Source organism: Thermothielavioides terrestris, chromosome 2, assembly GCF_000226115.1.
Source record: "Thermothielavioides terrestris NRRL 8126 chromosome 2, complete sequence".
In the NCBI taxonomy this organism is placed as follows: Eukaryota; Fungi; Ascomycota; class Sordariomycetes; order Sordariales; family Chaetomiaceae; genus Thermothielavioides; species Thermothielavioides terrestris.
In genome coordinates, this window is record NC_016458.1 from 6813541 (window position 1) to 6832725 (window position 19185).

The window sequence follows — 19185 nt, forward strand, 5'->3', positions numbered from 1 at the left end:
TGATGTTGATCATGATATGGCAACCCAGTCGTTATGCTTTTGGTAATTGGCTGGGAAAATGGAAGCAACTACTCTGAATCAATCAAAGCATTTTGCCGGAGCAGCCCAATCTTGCTTTGCAAGTGCCACCTACCCTCTCCCATTCACCAGCACAACGCTATGATTGGTGGTGGCTGAGTCTAGGGGCAAGTGCTTGGGTTGCAGACCACGAGGGATAAAAATCACAGTTCTTACAATTGATTCGCTCCCTCCCTCGTTGAGTTCCAGAACCACACTCTTTTCAAGCTCACGACGGGATCTCCGCTAAGGCGACTACCAGTGGAAATCAAAAATAAAGAGCACCACAAGGATCGACTCCTCTCTTCCCTTTCCCTGCATTCACCACAGAGCTGAATTAAATTCAACTAGATCAGAGACGTAACACAGTAATGCAAGGCCGCCGCAACACCTGACCTTCTCCCACAACCAACCTGAGAGATGGGCCCGAAGAATCCGAAATTTTGTCACTAGACAGAAACTCAGACCATTCCCTGGAGAGCGAGAGCCAATCCTCCTTAGGCTGCCCCCCACGAGAGTGTTGTCGTCCAAAACTGTACTGAAGCCAAGGCACAGAGAGACCTGGGATGAGACGTCTAGTGCGGAACGGCATACAATTTCTATATCAATCCCCGTAGATTCTTTTTTCTACCTGTACTTTCAAAGATTCAAGAACTTCCTCGGAATCGGGACATGCACGGCGCGGATGAACTCGGCGAACCCCTTGCCCAGCGCGTCCAGCAGGCGAGAGCTGCTGACGCCCCTGCCCAGGGGGCCGTAGACGACGAAATGCACGGCCCTGATGAGCGGCATCTCGACGCGCTCGACGAAGTACCAGTCCTGCCAGTCGGCGCCCATGAGCTCCCGCATCTTGCTGCGGGTCATGAACGAGCGCAGCCAGTCCCACTCCTCGTCGGTGTGCACGAAGAGGCCGATGTTGACGTTGGCGCCCTTGTCGCCCGAGCGCGCCAGCGCGATGTCGCCGAGCGGGCGGTCGACCGTGGGGCCGAAGCTCGCCAGGTCCACCGGGTTGGCCGTCTCGTAGTTCTCGCGAGGGGCTAGGGGCTCGGTCTTTGCCGGCGGACCGACGACGATCTTCCTCACTTCCCGGGTCGAGGGGTCGATGAGGTTGATGCTCTCTTCGAGCTCCGTCTGCTCGATGACGGCCGGGTAGAAGGCGTTGAAGGGGATCGGCCGGAGCTGCCGCATGTCGAGGGTGCTGTGCATGCCTAGGTAGGTAATTATCTCGTCAGCAAGGCTGATCGATGTATTGGTTGGGCTCTGTGCTGGTATGAAGACACTCACCCGCAAAATGGGCCATTCCGTTGTACATAAAGGCCTGTGCGAGCTTGCCGAGCGTGGCAGCATCCTTGGCCTGTGCAAAGATGCGGAGAGACGTCGTCGACTCGAGCTGGCACCGAGGGTTCTCCGCTGGGACGCCGATCCGCTGAAAGTCGAGCGTGTCGAACTGCTCGAGCACGCCCCATTCCTGCAACTTGGAGAAGATCTGCGCCGCTTGAAGCTCGTACTTCTTCGCCGTGGCGTAGCCCGTCGCGTTGATCGTGAGTTCGCACTGAAAACCTCCCTGATAGAAGACGGCCAACTTGGTGGTGGGAGGCGGCGGGTATCCCTTGACCCCGCTGACGCGAACGCGGTTCTTGGACTCTTCCTTCACCTGGACGCGAGCGATGTCGGCCTTCACGTCGCTGTTCAGGTAGATGTTGCCCTGGAGCTCGTACAGCAGCTGGCACTTGACGGTGTCCTCTGTGACAAAGCCCGGCAGAGCCTCGTGCTTGGTGACGACACATTCGCCATTGGAGTCGATCTCGACGATCGGCAAGCCGAGGTTCAGGAGATCCTTGATGTCGTACTTGTCGAAGCCGGCAAAGTTGGCGCCGGTAACGTACGTGGAGCACTCGATCAGGTGTCCCGCGATCAGAGACCCGGCCAGTTCGTCGTAAGCCGAGTCCGGCCAGCCATGCCACCAGGCCGCGGCGGCCATGACGGGCGAGGCGTCGGCAACACGGCCGCAGATAATGATGTCTGCCCCCTCCTCCAGACCGCGCTTGATGGCACGGATGCCGAGATAAGCGTTTGCGGAGACAATCTCGCTGCTGCCGGGGCGTTTCAAGAAGTTGTCGGTACCCGGGGCGAGGTTGACCTGGGGGTTCTCCGCGTCCAAGTGCTTCAGACGCTCTTGCTTGGCCATCAGCTCATGAACGCGTGGCAGCAACTCGTCGCCCTCGACGTAGGCGACCTTCAAGTTCAGCTTCTTCTCTTGAACCTGGAATTCAGCTTTGTTAGCGAATGCGGCGTCAAGTGGATCGCGCTTTTGCCGGAGCGCTTTTGCCCGAGGTGCCTTACCAGATTATGAGTCTTCTCGGCTAGCCCGCGCGGGTTCAAGCATCCTCCGTTGATGATGACCTTGATCCTCTTCTCATGGAGGATCTCGACCGACTTGCAAAGGCCGTCCCATGCGGTCGAGATCCACCCGGGGTGCTGCCCATTCCTGTAGGCCTCAGCATCGTTGGCAATGTTTACCTCTGGAAATGATTGATTAGCGTCTGGGTCTTTGCGACGCGGTACACCGAAACCATGCAGACTTACCGGCGAGATAGTCGCCCGTGATGAAGTCGACCGGGCCGTACTTGGCTTGGTTGAGCATGTGGTCGCCCGGGTCGCCTGTCAACAAAGCAAAGCCGTCAGCCATCTCTCCTCGCTGAAGTCCAGCTTGGCTCCTCTTACTCATAGCACCCGAGCAATTAACGATGAGGACAGCTCGTTTCGCCATGGTCACCGGAGGACAGCGTAACAAGGTGGTATGAAGGCCAGAGTCACTTTGCAGCAGGCACGATGGGCACGGGGCGTCCCGGACGTGTCCCTGTATGAATATATCTACCTATTTTACAACAGCCATATCTCGGGCATCCGGAAGGCCATCTGATCACACGCTCTACTCTGCACCGCGGAAGGGTACCTAACGCACATACCTGACGGGGGGTGCGCCTTGTGTAATCTCAGCTGATAGTACAGCAGCAACACCCAACCGGGACCATGCCGATGACAACGAATAAGTGGCCTGGGGCACCTGCAGGATCGAAAGGCTAGAAAGACAGGAGGAGTGACGAGTCAGCGGTGGCGGGGGTATGTTCCGGCAGTACGAGCTGGGTCACTGGATTAGCATCGCACGACTATGGCCTGTCTGCAAGGCTTGCAAGTGACTGGCATGAACATTTCATAATGACGAAAAGCAAAAGGCACCATCTAAGCTTTCGATCCCCCCTCGTCTGCCGACTTGCCTGGAACACAGGTTGCGACTCCACGCTTTGCCATCTCCTCGTTCCGTGCCAGGATTCTGGCTTTCTCCTCCTCCGTAAACTTCTTGGGAACATTCTCCGCATCGGGGTGAAACATGTCCCAGCGGGACACGTTGCGGCCGTCGGCGGTGCGCAGTCTCTCGGGAAGCGGCAGACCATCGTAGTATTCTCTAATCTGGGCTGGGCTGAGGCCAACCGCGTCGAGAACATTGCGTTCGGCGTCAAAAGTACGGAGCACGCCGTCGTAGCCCAACCCACTTATGCCCTGTCCGTCTGGATCCCTCTTCATCGATCTTCTGATGTCGCTCAGAGACTTGTCGTCGCCGCCTACGGGCTGTCGGTCTGTGGCGGCTTGAGGCGTGGTCAGGGGGTTCTGCAGTTGATTAACATGATGGTCAGCATAAGGTACATGTACTGACAATTAAGAGAGTTTGAGGAGCACTTGCCGCCGGTTTGTCCGCCATATTGCCAGCGAGTTGATGCAAGTGATAACGGCGCGGCTTGAATGTTTCGAGCAAGAATTACGTTTTCCAAATACGTGGTAATGTGATGGCGCAGCTAAACCTCAAGAGGAGCATGCGAGCTTGTGAAGCATGTAGTGATAGCAGAAGTGGTCGGATTAGAAGTAACTACCTAGGTAGGCGCCGGAGGTGCGGGCGGTGCAGCGCGCAGATGAGAGTAGCGGAAAGTTGGAGCGTCGAAAGGTCGTGCTGATTATGATGATAATGATACTATTAATGAGTCAATGCTTTCGGTTCGAGGGTTTCCCACGGATGACTCGAGTAGGGCGTGGCGCGAGACACGGGGACAGCACCAGCCGCAGCGGTAACGACCTCGACCAGCAGGCAAAGCGACCTAGGGGTTGACGGAGTGGGGCGAGACGAGCGAGGTCCCCCGGAACTGATCCCAATTGGACCGCGTTCACTAAGGACTGAGTGTAGGCTGAATCCTACACGTGTAACGTCCCTATACTACAGCCGGATAGTGGTTCTTTGAGAGGCAAACTGTTGGCAGGCTCTTAACAGAGTTGCTTAGCAGCTACCCCGATAATCGCCAGTTGTACCGGTGAAGCTCGTCATCAGTTTATCTTCATTCTATTAACTACCTGTTGACATCCTGTTGATGGTCTGTCACCGTCTGTTGTCTCCGTCTGGGCTAAGAGTCTCCGAATGAACGAATGAACGTGAATCAGAGACAGTCGGCCCGTGCCATCAGTTTGGGGGCCAGTTTTGCTCCAACCAGCATCTAGAATATGAGTATCCACCATTTCTTAAGGCGAGGTAGGCACGGCCATCCTTCCCAAAAGTTTCACTGCTTGGCCCGTTGGTCCTCATGTATGCGATTGGCAGAAAAACCATGAATCACGACGATCGTTGCGCTGTGCCGTACAGACGCGGACCAGCGTCCAGTTGCCTTACTAAGGCCAATCAAGAAAACCATGGATCCGTGGGGTCGTCAACGCTGTGTCGTACGAGACGCAGCCACTCCCCCAACGAAGCCGGACTATCGCATTCCTGAAGGAAGTCTTGGCTGGTTCAGTCCCTGCTCCAGCATCCTCCTTTCATCATGTTGACCCACGTTGCCTTAATCGGGACTCATCATTCAGCAGGCAGCAACCCCCAATGAAGCCGGAATACCGCCATGTACCGTGGAACCATGCCGCCCGACGACAAGACACAGATGGCAAGGTCCGGACGGAATCACGATGAATTGGTCAGTATAAGTAGAGCAGCCTTCTCCTGCTCGCTGAACGACCAGAGAACAGAGCCATCAAGCCGATTAATCCTCAACGCTCACACTCTCTTCTACGCCCTGCCCAAGATAGCAATATTCTATTGCCCAACATGCAAGCCAACCTGTTCAAACTCCTCGCCATCGCTGCAGCGTTTTCGGCGGTGCACTCTGCCCCGGTAGAGACCGCCGAGGTCACCAAGGCACAGGTCAACGGAACGCAGGTCAACGGAACTCAGACCAATGACAGTTACAGGGTTGCTGGAGTACGTGCTCTGCCCCGGCGTTCGCAAAAAAAAACTCATATAATGCTTTCTATCGCTTCTCCGAAAGACTAACACCAAAGCTCCATCTTCTCAGGTCGAGCAAAAGTGCTATAAGAGGGACCTTCCTCATATCAGCAAAAGAGGGGAGGAGGGAGATCTTTTCAAGCGGGCTTGCAGAGATTATACCTGCTGGCACGACGATCAGTGCAGATCTTGGGGATGTTCTGAGTGCGTTCTGTACTTTGACATCTGCGGCGACTCATGGACGGCCTGCCGTTAGCGGATGGTCGAAGGATTCGTCGCCATGGAGGAGAAGCATGGACATGGGCATGGCATAATCTGCGGTACAATCCTCGATCAGTCAAACAGCTATGCCACATGGAAATTGAAAGCTTGTGCATTGTGCTACATCAAATTCTGGCCGATCTAGGACCCCCGGGCCCCGGCCGGGCAACATAGTCATAAGCTCAAGGCATATTGTGCACTAACAGCTTCGGACTTGCTCGATCGTGTTTTCCTTCCCGGGCGGCCGGAAACGTTGTTGACCCTCCGTGATATATTATTACATTGTCCTAGGCTTAATATCGAGATTTGGTTTAACTTAGAGGAAGCTAGGAAGAAGGGGGAGAAGACGTACTTGGTCTAGGCTTCCTATATACGATCATGCTCTGCCTTCGTGTCTAGAGCAACGAAGGGCTTCTCGTTACTACCCTCCTCGATCGTACTGGCTGTGTAAGCCTAGAGGAGCGTATTCACGCTTTCCTAGTCCGCCCTAGAGAAGCGCGACGGTCGTTGTACTGTTATAGTGAGTTGTATAGTGAGTTGAGAAGTGCGTTAGGAGTATTAAGAACGACGAGAAGGTGAAGAGAAAGGGAGTTGAGTTCTGGGGTTTGGGGGGAGAGGACGGGGGCCATGACAGTATAAGCGAGCTAGCCTAGCAAGGTCAAACAAGTATGGCTAGCACCAAGTCATCAATTGCAGTTGTGCGAAAGTCGAGATTTTGCTTGTCCAAAAGCCAGGTTGGGTCGTAGTTATCCTGCCACTACTCAACCTTCTCGACGCTGAGATCTTCGGGCCACCTCGCCTCGTCCACGCCGTTTGTCCGAGTCCCAACGTCGAACCCAGGCTTCATCTGCCCGTTGGGGTACTGCATGATCGGGGCCACGATGCGCATCGTCTTGCCCAGAGACTTCACGAAATACTGGGTAAAGAACTCTTCCTTGAAGAGCTTGTCGGCGCTGCTCTTCTGGACTGCCCCAAGCACCCTCGGCAAGAGGTACTGGATAGTGTGGTGGTGCCGGAAAACGGGCGAGCCGTTGCGCTGCCACACGTCCTGCCATACCTCCGGGGGATACATGCCACAGCTGTTAACCAGCCACTGGGAGTAGTAGTTCAAAGCGACCTACAACTTGTGCGTTAGCAGGTATTAATCCTGGGGCGACACGATGTCTTCATGAGGCACTCACCTTCACCTTATACGAGCCTCCGTACTCGGCCTGGCGAAGTAGCGCCGTGATGATACCGATAGCTCCGGACACCCCGGCGCTAATGAGACTTATCAGAAACAACCTCAGTCTAATAATCTCCTGTTGGCGGGGACTCACCAGTAATCCGAGTTAGGGAACACAGGGGTGACAGGCTCGTCGTTGCCCATCGCCCTGCCGAACTCATAGGACACGCCACAGCACTTTGATCCCTAACGTCAGGACGAGGTCTGGCCGGAGAGCACCGTGTGGGAAGGGACTATCCTTACCGCATCACTGATCTGCTGCCACCCGGAGCGGCCCATCCACGGCCCGGTCACCCGTAACAGTTCTCGGCGCAGTACACGATGCCGCGGCCGCGGGCCTCGCACATCCGGATCACGTCGTCCTCGCCGAAGCCGTATTTGTCCAGCACGCCGGGCCGGTAGCCCTGCACGAAGACGTCGGCGCCGAGGACGAGGTCCCGGAGCTTGTGCCTGTCGGCCTCGTCGCGCAGGTCGAGGCACGCGTTCCACTTGCCGTGGTTCAGGTCCGGGTGCAGCATCGACATGTCGGGGAGGTGCGGCGCCGTGATGCGCATGACGCTGGCGCCGAGCTCGGCCAGGCTGCGCGTGATGGTCGGGCCGGCGATGACGCGGGTCAGGTCGACGACTTTGAGGCCCGCCAGAGGGCGCGCCGCCGAGGTGCGCGGGTCCGGCGTCCACCAGCCGGGCTTCTGGTTCGGGTTGGCAACCGCCTCGATCTCGAAGAGGCCGGCCTCTGCGTTGGCCTTTCCGTGCTCGGACGCCTTGAACTCCTCCTTCGTCCAGCAGATGGTGCCAGCTTGCTTGTGCTCGTCAGCCAGAGCCTGGAGCTCCTCGGCTGTGTGTTTTGCCACAGCGTCCTGGACGTATGCGTTGGCTTCCTCCGGAGTTGGAAAGTCCATGTTCAGTGGCAGGCCGATGAACTTGAGTGTCGGATCAGGGTTCATCGAGCCTACAATCACCATGGTAAAGGAGATTTCCGTGGTCAGCTTATAGCTTCGCGTCTCGGACACAGCATCGCGCCAGCAGGACGGACTTACCGTGAAGATGGAAGAACTTCCCGTCTTTTGTCTTGTATATGTTGGTCGCAGCAATGCGGTACCAGCTCCCCATGCTGTCGTACTTGTCCCAGCTCGGGAAGTACTTGGCCAGCTCCGCCCTCCCGGAGTCTTGGAGCACGGAGGTTGCGGACAGCTCCAGGCCGGCCGGGTCCAGGACCCAGAGAAAAGCCGACATGATGAACAACTGGGCATGGTCTCTGCCATTTGATTGTCACGTAAGTCTAATAAATCCACTTCTCGGTAACGGTATAACTTGCGAAGATGGAAGCTTCGACTCAGGAGGTGTCGTACGTATTGATCGTCACTGGAACGGGCTAAATGCCGTACTTCTTCTTCAGAAGCACGTTGAGAATGGCGGCTTCATATCCCTTGAGGGCAGAGATGCTCTCCGCAAAACGCCAGTTGACGGGCAAACTCGGAGAATTGCTGCCAACGAAGGACACCTTCTCAGCGGCCTCAGAAGCGCCGGCAGGGAGGTTCTTCTGAATCAACGGGTTTGCTAGAATGCCCTCTCGGAGCAGCTTCTTGGCCTCAGAGGGTATGGAGTATATGACTGCCATGGCAAAGTCAATGTGTGATGTGAAGAGCTGAGAAGTCAAAAGTTAGGTGAACCGTGAATGGCCTTGCTGGTCGACAGCAAAAGGAAAAAGTAGACGGCGTGCAGAAGAGCCACGCCGAAGCGACAAGATGACATTCTATATCACGGCATATCAGTAAACATGTTCACATTCTCGGTTGACGGATGCTGTTGCGTGGAGACCACTTACTCAGTGGTCAGGGGTTCGGTAAGGTTGGTTGCCCCTGGCTTCCCCACATGAGGCCGGTACATACATTCAACAAGAGGCGTGGTGCTCGCAACCTACACTACCGCTACCCCCTACCTCTTCCCCACGCCTGGTCCCCACCGAATCCAAGCAACTCCATGAACAGCAAGGCAGCGGCCAAAAGGTTGAAGACCTCGGGCGTTGTCCTTGTTCACAGGGGGCAACACTGACGCACCGATATCCTGCGAGATGCAAAGGCCCCGGGGATTACCAGGGTCCTTGTCACCAGCCGACGGAAATTGGAAATGAAGGTGAAGGCGTTGTTTCTGTGGAGGCTCATGAATGAGACGTTGGCAAAGGCTTTGTGCACAGTTGATAACTAATCCGCCGAGCGTCACCAGTCTGTCCCGCCTGCGTGTCGGCACCCTCTCGGGCTTTACTTGGCCAAGTCTCCTGGGCACTGGGCCCGCACCACCTTCAGCCGGGCTAATGCGAGTCCCAGACAGCCATTCCACTTGTAGAAGTCCTCTGGTGGATGATGCTTGGCACCGACTTGACACTGTGTCGAGGCACGCTCTCGTTATCGCCAGTTCTTCAAGGTGTGAAGCACCGTCTTCGCAAACAAACTCAATGATCTGATGGGACTACATAGTACACGCGCCTGCTCGATTAAGTGATTCAGCGTGCCCGCTATTCTTACCTGTGAAGGTGCTCCTGATCGCCAGAGCAACTCGGCAAATCGATGCAGTGACCTGAGGACGTGTCAGCGACTGTTGCATACCTAGGACCGCATAAAGACCGTCGTCAAAGATCCAGCATCAGTCAAGCCAGTTTAACTCAGCCATACGGACCGGCCCAAGCTGTCACACACCATAACGGTGCATGCCAGACCTGGACAACAGAAGCCAAATTACATCCCCGGAGGGACAACACCACAACTCGTCATCGCACCCGAGGGTGCTGAAGTGCGGATGGATGGCTCGGTCCGTATGTCGTTGAATGGATAAGCTATTGTCATCAGGGTGGAAGGAAACAGACAGCCGAGGCTGCGATACGTACCAGAAACACATGAGCGCACGCAGCAGCCTAGGATGGACGAGTCTGCAAGAGACTTGAACAGAGTCAGCTGAGGTCCACTGACCAATGAGTGTCTGGGTTCCAAGACAAGGAAAAAAAGAGCAATATCAGAGTTTGTTTTTGGTATATGGTTGTCTTCATTCTTCTTCAGAAGCAGAACTGAAAAAAAAGACTCATCATGCAGGGGGCCGGGGGATGGACAGGAGGAAAGTGAGCTTCATACCTCGTTGGCACCATTTCAGGAAAGAGCGGGATCAAGCCGGGCATACCACCTGTGATCATACAAACTGTCGCCATGTTAGTCAAAAACTCCAACAACTGGAAGTGATGTAGAGAGTGCCCTGATTGGAGTTGAGTCAGATGGTAGTGCATGTGTGTTCGTTCGCTCATGGAAATCGCGTGAACTGTGGAAATGAGATCATCATGGGATGAGAATCGGAGAGCAACCATCGATGGGGAGTTCAAAGCTGAGCCTACCAGATTAAGTAGTAGCGAGCCGAGCTGGCTGGGAGATGGTTAGCTCCAGGGCTGGGTGGGAGGAAGACAAGAATGCGCTCGGAGCTGGAGCCGAAGCTGCCTGCGATCGAATCGATGAGCCAAGCGACGCAAAGGATCGCAGCGTGACGGTGGGCAAGGTTGTCAGGCTCTCTCAAATCGATCAACCCCCGGCAAAGCTGTGGTCGGGTGTGCCCAAGCGGTGTCGAATCCTTTTGCGCACGAGAGCGCTGCGTCGCCAGCCATGCGGCAAACCACAACTGTTTTGTTTTGAGGTTGACGATGGGAGAGGAAGTTGCACCTCAATAAATTTTCAGTTTAAACCCTGTCTGGTTGGTGGGGCACATTATTATCGGTGGGGTTCGGTTCCGGGCCCCAGCTTTGTGGCTTGTTTGCTGCCTTGAATCGTGGCTTGACAGCTGGGGTGCTACCAGTTTGGCAGGTGGTGAATGTTAGTGTACGGAAATGGATGTGACGATGCAAAGATTCTGATCCACCATGAGCTCCCAAACAACACTGGAAGCTAACACACGGACTCTCCTGCCGTCGCCCATTTTCATTTCCATTTTCGTTTCCCACATCGTCAGGCGGAGTACTTTCTCTCTGCGTCTCTCAACCCGCAGAATCCACTCGGAAATATCACAGCCAGATCTGCAGTGCTTGTCGCTCGGTTGACCGGCTGGAGCCTCTGTAGTTCTTACCCTGCAACTATGACCGACAGAAGACGAATCAATGGCCCTGCCGGGGCTACAATACCTCCGGTTTTCGATGATGCCGGGTTTCAAGAGCTCAAAACGGTGAAGACCAGATCACGTCCGCCAAATGTACTGCGGAAAATGTGTATGTGTCGGCGATTAGCGGCGTTGCGTTGGGCTCGGCTGACCTTGGGCAGTCCTCAAAACGGGTGTGACCCCGTCAGCGTCTGGATCGGCCTATTTGGAAATTACCACGTCCGGGAAACCTGGCGTGTCGGGGCTGAAGCTGAGCTGCTCCGTCCACGGACCGCGATCGCTCCCGAGATCGAGTCCCTTCTCTCCACACATGGTCCTCTCTACCCACGTCAAATATGCTCCGTTCGCGACGAAGCAGAGGCGTGGCTACCTTCGCGACCCCAGCGAGCGAGACCTCGGCATCCACCTCGAGACCGCCCTCCGCGGCGCCATCATTGCCGACCGATGGCCCAAGAGCGGCGTGGACATCATCATCTCGATCATCGAGGGAGACCAGGACCGGGAATCGTCTCAATCCCAAGGCGACGAGGTGTGGGACATGATGAACGCCCTGAGCGGCTGCATCACCGTGGCCTCAGCCGCGCTCGCCGATGCCGGGATTGACTGTGTCGATACCGTGGCAGGCGGGGTGGCTGCTCTCGTCCAGGACGCTGGCGACGACTCGAAGCCCAGTATCGTTGTTGATCCCCTCCCGTCTGAGCACGAAAGGATCCTCGCAGCCTGCTGCGTCGCGTACCTCCCTACGCGAGACGAGGTAACAAACCTCTGGTTTAGGGGCGATCTGCCTGCCTCCGACATGGACCTCTACACCAGCCTTGTTGAACAGGGGATACAGGCGTCAAAAAACGCCAACCGCGTGCTCGTCGAATGTCTCAGCGAGACTGTCGGATGAGTCGTGCTTATCAGAGAGCTGCGGGGTTTGGTGCACCGCCAAGACCGAGCGTCAACACAGCATGATGCAAACAAGTCCGGAGTAGGCTTGTCAGCTCGGATTCTTGGCAGGAGCTGCGGCTTACTTATCGCGAGCACTCATTCATGCCAGGAGTCAGATGAGGCTGCCATGGGCCCCCATCATCATTACTGTGGGAGTCGTCCGGCAATGACGCAGAGCGAGACGCCCACAACTGGACTGTGTGGTTCTCCCCCCGAACATGTTCACGTGTGCGACAGTCGCGGTTCGCACCTTCAACACGAGAGTTGCTGCATTGCACGAGTTCCATTGACTGCCTTGGCAGAGAGCCTGTGAAACGCAGGGCGGGCATCCACATTGCGGGGTGGGGGGGCGATTACGTGGCTTGCGACATTCCGTCTCAGAGCCTGCCATTCTGACTCGAGCAAACTCGAACACGAACCCACAGTGTGCTCGTTCAATGGCCATATCCAACTCGGGTTGAAGAACGCATGCAAAAAGATACGCTACAGTTCGAAATGACGCAATCGCATACTGTGTGACCCCACTTGATTCCTTCCATGTGCTTGCGGGATCCGCCGTGGCTCACTCCGAGCCCCCTGCGCCTTGGTATTGGAACACGCCAAAAAAACACACCGCTAGCGGCAAATGCTCCGTTGCGTGATTCGCCGCCCCCCTGACATTCGTTATCAGACCTGTCGTTCCTGTCTGTTGCACAAGCTTCAGCTGCAAACTCAATCCAGCCTTGTGGGCTGTGTCCTTTCGTTTGACCACGATCATGAGCCACGCTCGTTACCTTTCACTCCGCTAGTAGCATACGCTTGACATCCGACGCTTCGTGCACCTACCTAGTCGACGGCCTGTTTGTCATGACTCTTGTTCCGATCGCTCAGTTCTCGACCTCGACCCAACGCGCCGAGCAATCCCTCTGAGATCTCCGATTGATTCCATGTTATCGCGCACCAGTGGCTTGGCCTAGCTTGCCGTCCCCTCTCGATAACTCGGGCCTTCATCTGTCGGCAGCCATACCCACGTACGCGACCAATTGAGACCTCCTCACCGGCACGCGCCTCTCATCCCATGGGCAAGAAGTGGCGTTGGGGGGTGATACTGGACGCCGGGTCGTCTGGGACTCGGCTACATGTCTACCGATGGAAAGACCCCCAGAAGGCCCTTAAATACGCTTCCGCAGAGGACTTGCGCAGCTTGCCGAAGTTGACGACGGAAAAAAAATGGACGAAGAAGATCAGGCCAGGCGTCTCGACCTTCGGCGACAGGGTCGGCGACGTAGGGCCATACTTGCAGCAGCTGATCGACCATGCGCTCCGAGTCGTCCCCAGAGACCAGGTCCAAGATACGCCGATCTTCCTCATGGCGACGGCGGGGATGCGACTGCTGCCTCAAGTCCAGCAAACAGCGTTGACGAGGGAGATTTGCTCCTATCTCCGGCGGAATACGCAGTTCTCGCTCCCGGATTGCGACTTGCACATTCAGGTCATCAAAGGCGAGACGGAAGGGTTGTACGGCTGGATCGCGGCCAACTATCTGTTGGGCGGGTTCGACCATCCCGAACACCATCAGCACGGCAAGGGCCATCATACGTACGGCTTTCTGGACATGGGCGGCGCTTCAGCACAGATCGCTTTCGCTCCCAATGCGACCGAGGCTCAGAAACATGCGAATGACCTGAAGCTGTTGCGGCTGCGCACGCTCGACGGGTCGCCCGCCGAGTACAAGGTCTTCACTGCGACATGGCTGGGTTTCGGCGTCAATCAGGCACGCGAGCGCTACGTCAAGAGTCTTGAGGAGCAATACGCCGAGTCCGAGGCCGAAGTCCCTGACCCTTGCCTCCCGAAGGGGCTGCGGACAACCCTCAGGGGAGATCCTGTTGGCGACGGGACCCAGGATGCGCCCACCTTATTCGGCACCGGACAATTCGACGAATGCTTGCAACTGACGTACCCGCTGCTCGGCAAAGATCAGCCATGCGAAGACCAGCCCTGCTTGCTGAACGGCCAGCACGTCCCGGCCATCGACTTCGATGTGAATCACTTCATCGGCGTTTCGGAATATTGGCACACGACGCATGGCGTGTTCGGGGGCAAGCACGACAAGGCCTACGATTTCGCGACGTATCAGCAAAGAGTCCAGGATTTTTGCGGGCAAGACTGGGCTCAAATTCAGCGCAACCTCGACGGCACCAAAGAGGGCGATGCGAAGAACGCCCAGGAGGCGTGCTTCAAAGCTTCCTGGTTGATCAACGTATTACACGAGGGAATTGGGGTTCCGCGCATCGGTATCGAGGACCTGCCAACGGCAAACGTCTCCCGAGGCGCGCTGGAGCACGCGAAGGAGAAGGGCTTCATCGACCCGTTCCAGCCGGTGGACAAGATCGACGGCATCGAAGTGAGCTGGACGCTAGGGAAGATGGTCCTCTATGCGGCGGGCCAAATCCCCCCACAGAGCCTGGACGACCGGTATCCCGTCGGCTTCGGGAGCAACACGGGTGGGACGCCGCACGATTTCCAGTTTGCCGGATCCAGCTGGAAGCCGATCAACCACCACGGCAACCAAACGAGCGACGACGACCAGGACTGGGACTTTGACGCAGAGGACATCCTCGACAGGGCCAAGTCCAAGCCGACAACGGGCCTCTTCGCGTTCATCCTCATTCTCCTCCTGTTCCTCTACTTCTTCCGCAAGCGCGACCGGCGCATGCGTCTCTACAGCCGGGTCAACTCCGTCCTCAGGCGGCCCCGACGGCCCGGGAGCGGCGGCGGGGCGCGCAGCAAGGGCAGCGGCCCCCGCGGCCTGTCGGGGCTCGCGGCCAAGCTCTTCGGCGGCCGCCCGTCCGGCCCGGCGTACGAGCGGGTGATGGAGGAGGGCGAGGCCGACCGGTTCGAGCTGGGCGGCGGCGGCGAGTCGGACGACGCCACGACCGTGTACTCGGAGACCATGTACTCGGACTCGAGCGACCTGTCGAGGCCGTCATCCTTGTCGTCGTCCCGGCTCGGTCTGTCGTCGGGCCTGTTGACGCCCCAGATCGCCGACCACCACCACCACCTCCACCTCCATCATCATCATCACCCTCACGCCGGACGGTTTGACCTGGCGTCGTCGCCGACCGTGTCGTCTTCGGCGCTGGATCGCAGCGGGCTGGCGGTCAGGACGGAGAGCAGGGAGCGGTTGGCGCTGCCGTCGCACCTGGTGGCGATGGGCATGGGCAGGCGGAGCAGGGCGGGCAGCCCGACGAGGGTGAAGAGTCCGCTGGCGTCGCCGCTGCTGGACACGTAGGAGCGTCCCGATGGCAGGGGTTGGCATGTGTCGGCGAGAGCCGTCTTGTTGAGGTTTTTGAGTGTTGTGGCTCTTTTGTTGCTCTACTTCTTCTGTTGGTGCAGATCGCTTGGGAGCGGTTGATCTAAAACCTTTTTAGTATCGGGTTATTTTTCTCCCTGTGAAGATATGGGCATGGCGAGTTCAGGGCATGGCGAATAGGGGGTATTTTGGACGGCGGGAGCCGGGCTGTTGTTTCTGTCCTTGAGCCGGCGTTGTCAGGAGCATGTTGCCCGCTGAACAGTTGGATGGGCATCGTTGTAAATGTGAGTTCCTGTTGTTATGGTTCATGCCCGTCTAAGAGACTACTTCTATAATTTCAAGCAAACGCTTTTTCGTTACTGTAGCTACCTCCTTGCCTTTTATTGATGTTCCACGTTCCCATTGCGAAAAATGCACTCCTCCAGGCCCAACCCGTCTGCCACTTTTGTGCAAACTCCCTTCCTTCCTTCCTTCCCCTGAGCAAACCCAAACTCTCCGCCCATCCCCTTTCCATCACGCACAATACATCAGTCATCCCGCTCCAAGAACCCCGGATCGGTCCGCACGCGGTTCTCAAACTTGCGCCACCACTCCTCGAACGCGCGCAGCGGCACCACCTCGACCTCCCCCGCCGTGCCGCTGAACCCGGCCAGGAAGTTGAACGCGTTCTTGATGATCCGCTGCGCCAGCACCAGCGTGCTCGGCTGCTGCTGCTGCGCCCTCGAGCCGGCGGGTACCAGCGCTCCGCTTGCCGCGCCCCCAGAGGCAGAGGTGGCGGAGGAGGAGGAGGTGCTGGTGCTGGTGGTATTTGCGAGCTGGGCGAGCTGCGCAGCCACGGAGGCGGCGGGCTCGATGGAGATGCCGATCACGACGTTGCTGCTGCTGCTGCTGCTGCCGGCTGCTGATGCGCCCCCTGGTTGACTGCCGCCGCCGGTGGTGGTAGCAGAGGGAGGAGAGGTGGTGGGGGTGTTGAGCTTGAAGACGGCGCTCTCCTTGCCCGCGCCGATGCCGCCCAGGAACTTGAAGTTGAGCTCGGGCTGGCCCGGGCCGGTCGGCGGCGTGACCAGGTAGATGGCGGCGGCGGTGTCCGGGGGCAGGACGACACCCGGGAAGAGGAAGACGGTGAGGTGGGAGAAGGATTTGGAAGGGGCGCCTGCGCCGGGCTGGGCTTGTGCCGGCGGGATCGCGTACAGGAAGCTGGTGGGCGTCGGAGATTCGGTTGGCACGGTGATGAGCGGCTGGCCGGCCGGGACGAGGCCGAAAGGTGGCGGCGCCTGCTGCTGCTCGGCCATCGTGGCTGTTGGTGGTGGGGGTGCTAGCGGCGTGAGACTCCTAAGATCTGGGGTGAATGGCGTCTGTCCGAGTCAAATTTCCCGCTCTGGATTCCCCGTCGTCTTCTTTTATATGGATGCGGACTGGTGCAAGTGATGTATGATTTAAGAGTCCATCCAGCATTCCAGACGGTGGTAGTGTGGTGGTGGCGGACTCGAAGCAGACGCTACCTTGGTGAACAGCTGCCCGGCTCAACAGGTATGTACGGATACAGGGCAACAGTGTTGGTCGTCTGGTTGATTAGTCGTTTGTGATAGTTGTTTACTTCTCTACGAGGTATGCACATCCTACATGACGGAGTCTTCTCAGGTGTAAAGCTGTGGAATCACCTGCAGGGTTCCAGAGCGATCTACGGATCCGTCCGAGATGCCAAGCCGGGCCCCGAAAAGCTAACGCGCAGGGGTCTTGGCGTCCCGCTAACTACCGGGCTGTAACTAGGTAGGTACGTGTACCGTACGCTACACTACACTACACTCCTCCGTAATGTACAGGACGCTCCACACACTATGGGACGCTGCGTGGTCACTGTGGTGAGGTCGGGCAGTGGGGTAACGGCGCCGTCGTCAACGTGTCGCCCGGGCACTCCGGAATACACCGTTCCTGTCCCGAACCATTTAGTCCGTGACTACCGAGACAGAGCCTACCTAAACCAATTCCCAAGAGGCAATTCAGAAACCGAGCACGCGAGGAGGCTCCGGGCATCATTGGTGCCGAGCTGAGAGCGCGGTCAGATAATACAGGAAACCTGTTCGGATAGATAGATGCACGCTAGCTCGCTCTGCAACATCATCCACTAGCAATGGACCCTAACCTGCCCCGAAAGTGGAGGCGGGTGGTTTCGAACAAACGTGGGCTTGGCTCGGGGCCGCCCAAAGTCAGAACTGTTCTGGCCACCACCGCATGTCCAGTCCTGGTGTCTGCAGATCCCGCCGTTCTCCCTGTTGGTGACGACGGTGTTTCTCTTGTTAGGTCAACTGAGTCGCTCGCAACCTTAGCCGAAACTTAGCGGGGCAAACAGTCGCCGGCTTCGTGTCAGAGAAAACAGCAGCAGCGGCAGCAGCAACAATGGCACCTCGCTTGACGACGGCAGACTTGGTGAATAAATGCGATGGGTAGGCCTTCTTTTCCTCACCCGTTGTTCCTGCACTCGATACCCGTGGGAGGTGTTGGGGCCCGACATTTTCGGCGACGTGAGGGCATGCATTCATCGATGGAGATCATTCATGAGGCCGTTCACTTACACCGCATCGACCATGAAGCTTCCCCGACCCCGAGAGGGACCCCACGGGTTACGCGAAGGAGATGAGCAGGCTCTACACGCTCATATGGAAGGACAGCGAGGGGTCCTTTCCCATCGGCTATGTGCCGCTGTCTGTCCTGGAAGCGCTAGAGAACACGCCCGAGAGCATCAGGGGCCCGCTTCATGTCGATCATGAAGCGAGAACGATCCTGCTGTTTCAGGGGCTCGGCAGCGAAGAGGAGCGCACCAAACTCGTGGGCCAGCTGACGGCGTACTGGCGCCAGAACCAAACCTTCCGCATCCTCAAGGGCTGGCGCGATGAGCTGTGGCCGGTCTACGGACGCAACGGCGACCTGCTGTTCAGCGTCGAGCGCGTCGCCATGGGCCTGTTCGGGAACGCCCGTTTCGGCGTGCACATGGTCGCCTTCCTCCGCCGCAGCGACGCCAGCAGCCGCTACGACTTCAGGATCTGGGTTCCCAAGCGCGCCGCCGACAAGTCGTCGTACCCGGGTATGCTGGACAATACGGTGGCCGGCGGCCTGATGACCAACGAGGACCCCTTTGAGTGCCTCGTCCGCGAGGCCGACGAGGAGGCGTCGCTGCCCGAGGACTTGATGCGAAAACACGCCAAGGGAACAGGCACCGTCACGTACATCTACATCACGGACGAGCGCGCCGGCGGAGAACCAGGCTGGATCTACCCTGAATGCCAATGGGTCTACGATCTCGAGCTGCCCGCAGACGGGAGCGTCACCCCGCGCCCCAAGGACGGGGAGGTCGAGAGCTTCAGTCTGCACACGGTGGAGGAGATCCAGGAACAGCTGGCCCAGGGACTGTGGAAGCCAAACTGCGCCATCATCATGCTCGATTTCTTCGTCCGGCACGGGATATTGACGCCCGAAAACGAGCCGTACTATGACGAGCTTCTCGCGAGGACGCACCGCTTCATTCCCTTCCCCGGCCCGCATTGGCCGCACTGGCGGCATTCCTCCCCGCCGGATCGGAGGACTTAGGGAGGCCGCCGCAACGAACGGCTCAGAAACAGGCCGCTTTCCTGGGTATCGTCTTGTCAACACTCGCCAGAAACTTCCCCAGAAGAAAATATATGCCTGCCATGTCCTGAACGCCGAGTTCCACATTAGATTTTCTCAGCGTCGTGTCGACAGCGATCCCAGGCCCTGTTCAACCCATAACCCACATTCATAAAAAATTCCGTCACCGTTTCCGAGCGAGGAGGTAGACGTGATCTACCCGGAGCGGGGTGAGCTTCTTGTACGGCCCCTCAAGCGACATCAACAAGCCGCCAAACGAGATGTATGCCTTGCTGTTATTCCCCCGTAAGACGTCAGCCATTCCATTTCCTTGGCCCCTTAACAGACAAGCAGCCAAGGCCAGCCGGCCCA

At 57.4% G+C, this 19185-nt stretch overlaps 6 protein-coding genes across 6 annotated transcripts; 3 read left to right on the forward strand and 3 right to left on the reverse strand.

Moving 5' to 3' along the window:
- Nucleotides 1-696: 696 nt before the first annotated feature.
- On the reverse strand, nucleotides 697-2827 carry THITE_2128758 (uncharacterized protein; the record flags this gene model as incomplete). The annotated part of the gene is made up of 5 exons (XM_003653040.1): nucleotides 697-1265; nucleotides 1342-2320; nucleotides 2401-2579; nucleotides 2644-2718; nucleotides 2782-2827. The coding sequence occupies 5 exons, from the start codon at nucleotides 2825-2827 to the stop codon at nucleotides 697-699; spliced, it is 1848 nt and encodes a 615-aa protein (XP_003653088.1).
- Nucleotides 2828-3177: 350 nt separating this feature from the next.
- On the reverse strand, nucleotides 3178-3753 carry THITE_2115119 (uncharacterized protein). Its single transcript, XM_003653041.1, has one exon. It carries the CDS (start codon nucleotides 3640-3642, stop codon nucleotides 3301-3303), a length of 342 nt encoding a protein of 113 aa, XP_003653089.1. The 5' UTR covers nucleotides 3643-3753; the 3' UTR covers nucleotides 3178-3300.
- Nucleotides 3754-6392: 2639 nt separating this feature from the next.
- Nucleotides 6393-8478, reverse strand: THITE_118678 (uncharacterized protein; the record flags this gene model as incomplete). Its single annotated transcript, XM_003653042.1, has 6 exons — nucleotides 6393-6692; nucleotides 6817-6895; nucleotides 6955-7008; nucleotides 7155-7809; nucleotides 7898-8016; nucleotides 8246-8478. The coding sequence occupies 6 exons, from the start codon at nucleotides 8476-8478 to the stop codon at nucleotides 6393-6395; spliced, it is 1440 nt and encodes a 479-aa protein (XP_003653090.1).
- A 2257-nt stretch (nucleotides 8479-10735) lies between these two features.
- THITE_2115125 (uncharacterized protein) lies at nucleotides 10736-11954 on the forward strand. Its single transcript, XM_003653043.1, has 2 exons — nucleotides 10736-11094; nucleotides 11147-11954. The coding sequence occupies exons 1-2, from the start codon at nucleotides 10965-10967 to the stop codon at nucleotides 11875-11877; spliced, it is 861 nt and encodes a 286-aa protein (XP_003653091.1). The 5' UTR covers nucleotides 10736-10964; the 3' UTR covers nucleotides 11878-11954.
- A 700-nt stretch (nucleotides 11955-12654) lies between these two features.
- THITE_66668 (uncharacterized protein) lies at nucleotides 12655-16771 on the forward strand. Its single transcript, XM_003653044.1, has one exon. The coding sequence runs from the start codon at nucleotides 12976-12978 to the stop codon at nucleotides 15187-15189; it is 2214 nt and encodes a 737-aa protein (XP_003653092.1). The 5' UTR covers nucleotides 12655-12975; the 3' UTR covers nucleotides 15190-16771.
- A 599-nt stretch (nucleotides 16772-17370) lies between these two features.
- Nucleotides 17371-19169, forward strand: THITE_2115127 (uncharacterized protein). Its single transcript, XM_003653045.1, has 2 exons — nucleotides 17371-17654; nucleotides 17802-19169. The coding sequence occupies exons 1-2, from the start codon at nucleotides 17608-17610 to the stop codon at nucleotides 18793-18795; spliced, it is 1041 nt and encodes a 346-aa protein (XP_003653093.1). The 5' UTR covers nucleotides 17371-17607; the 3' UTR covers nucleotides 18796-19169.
- Nucleotides 19170-19185: the final 16 nt, after the last annotated feature.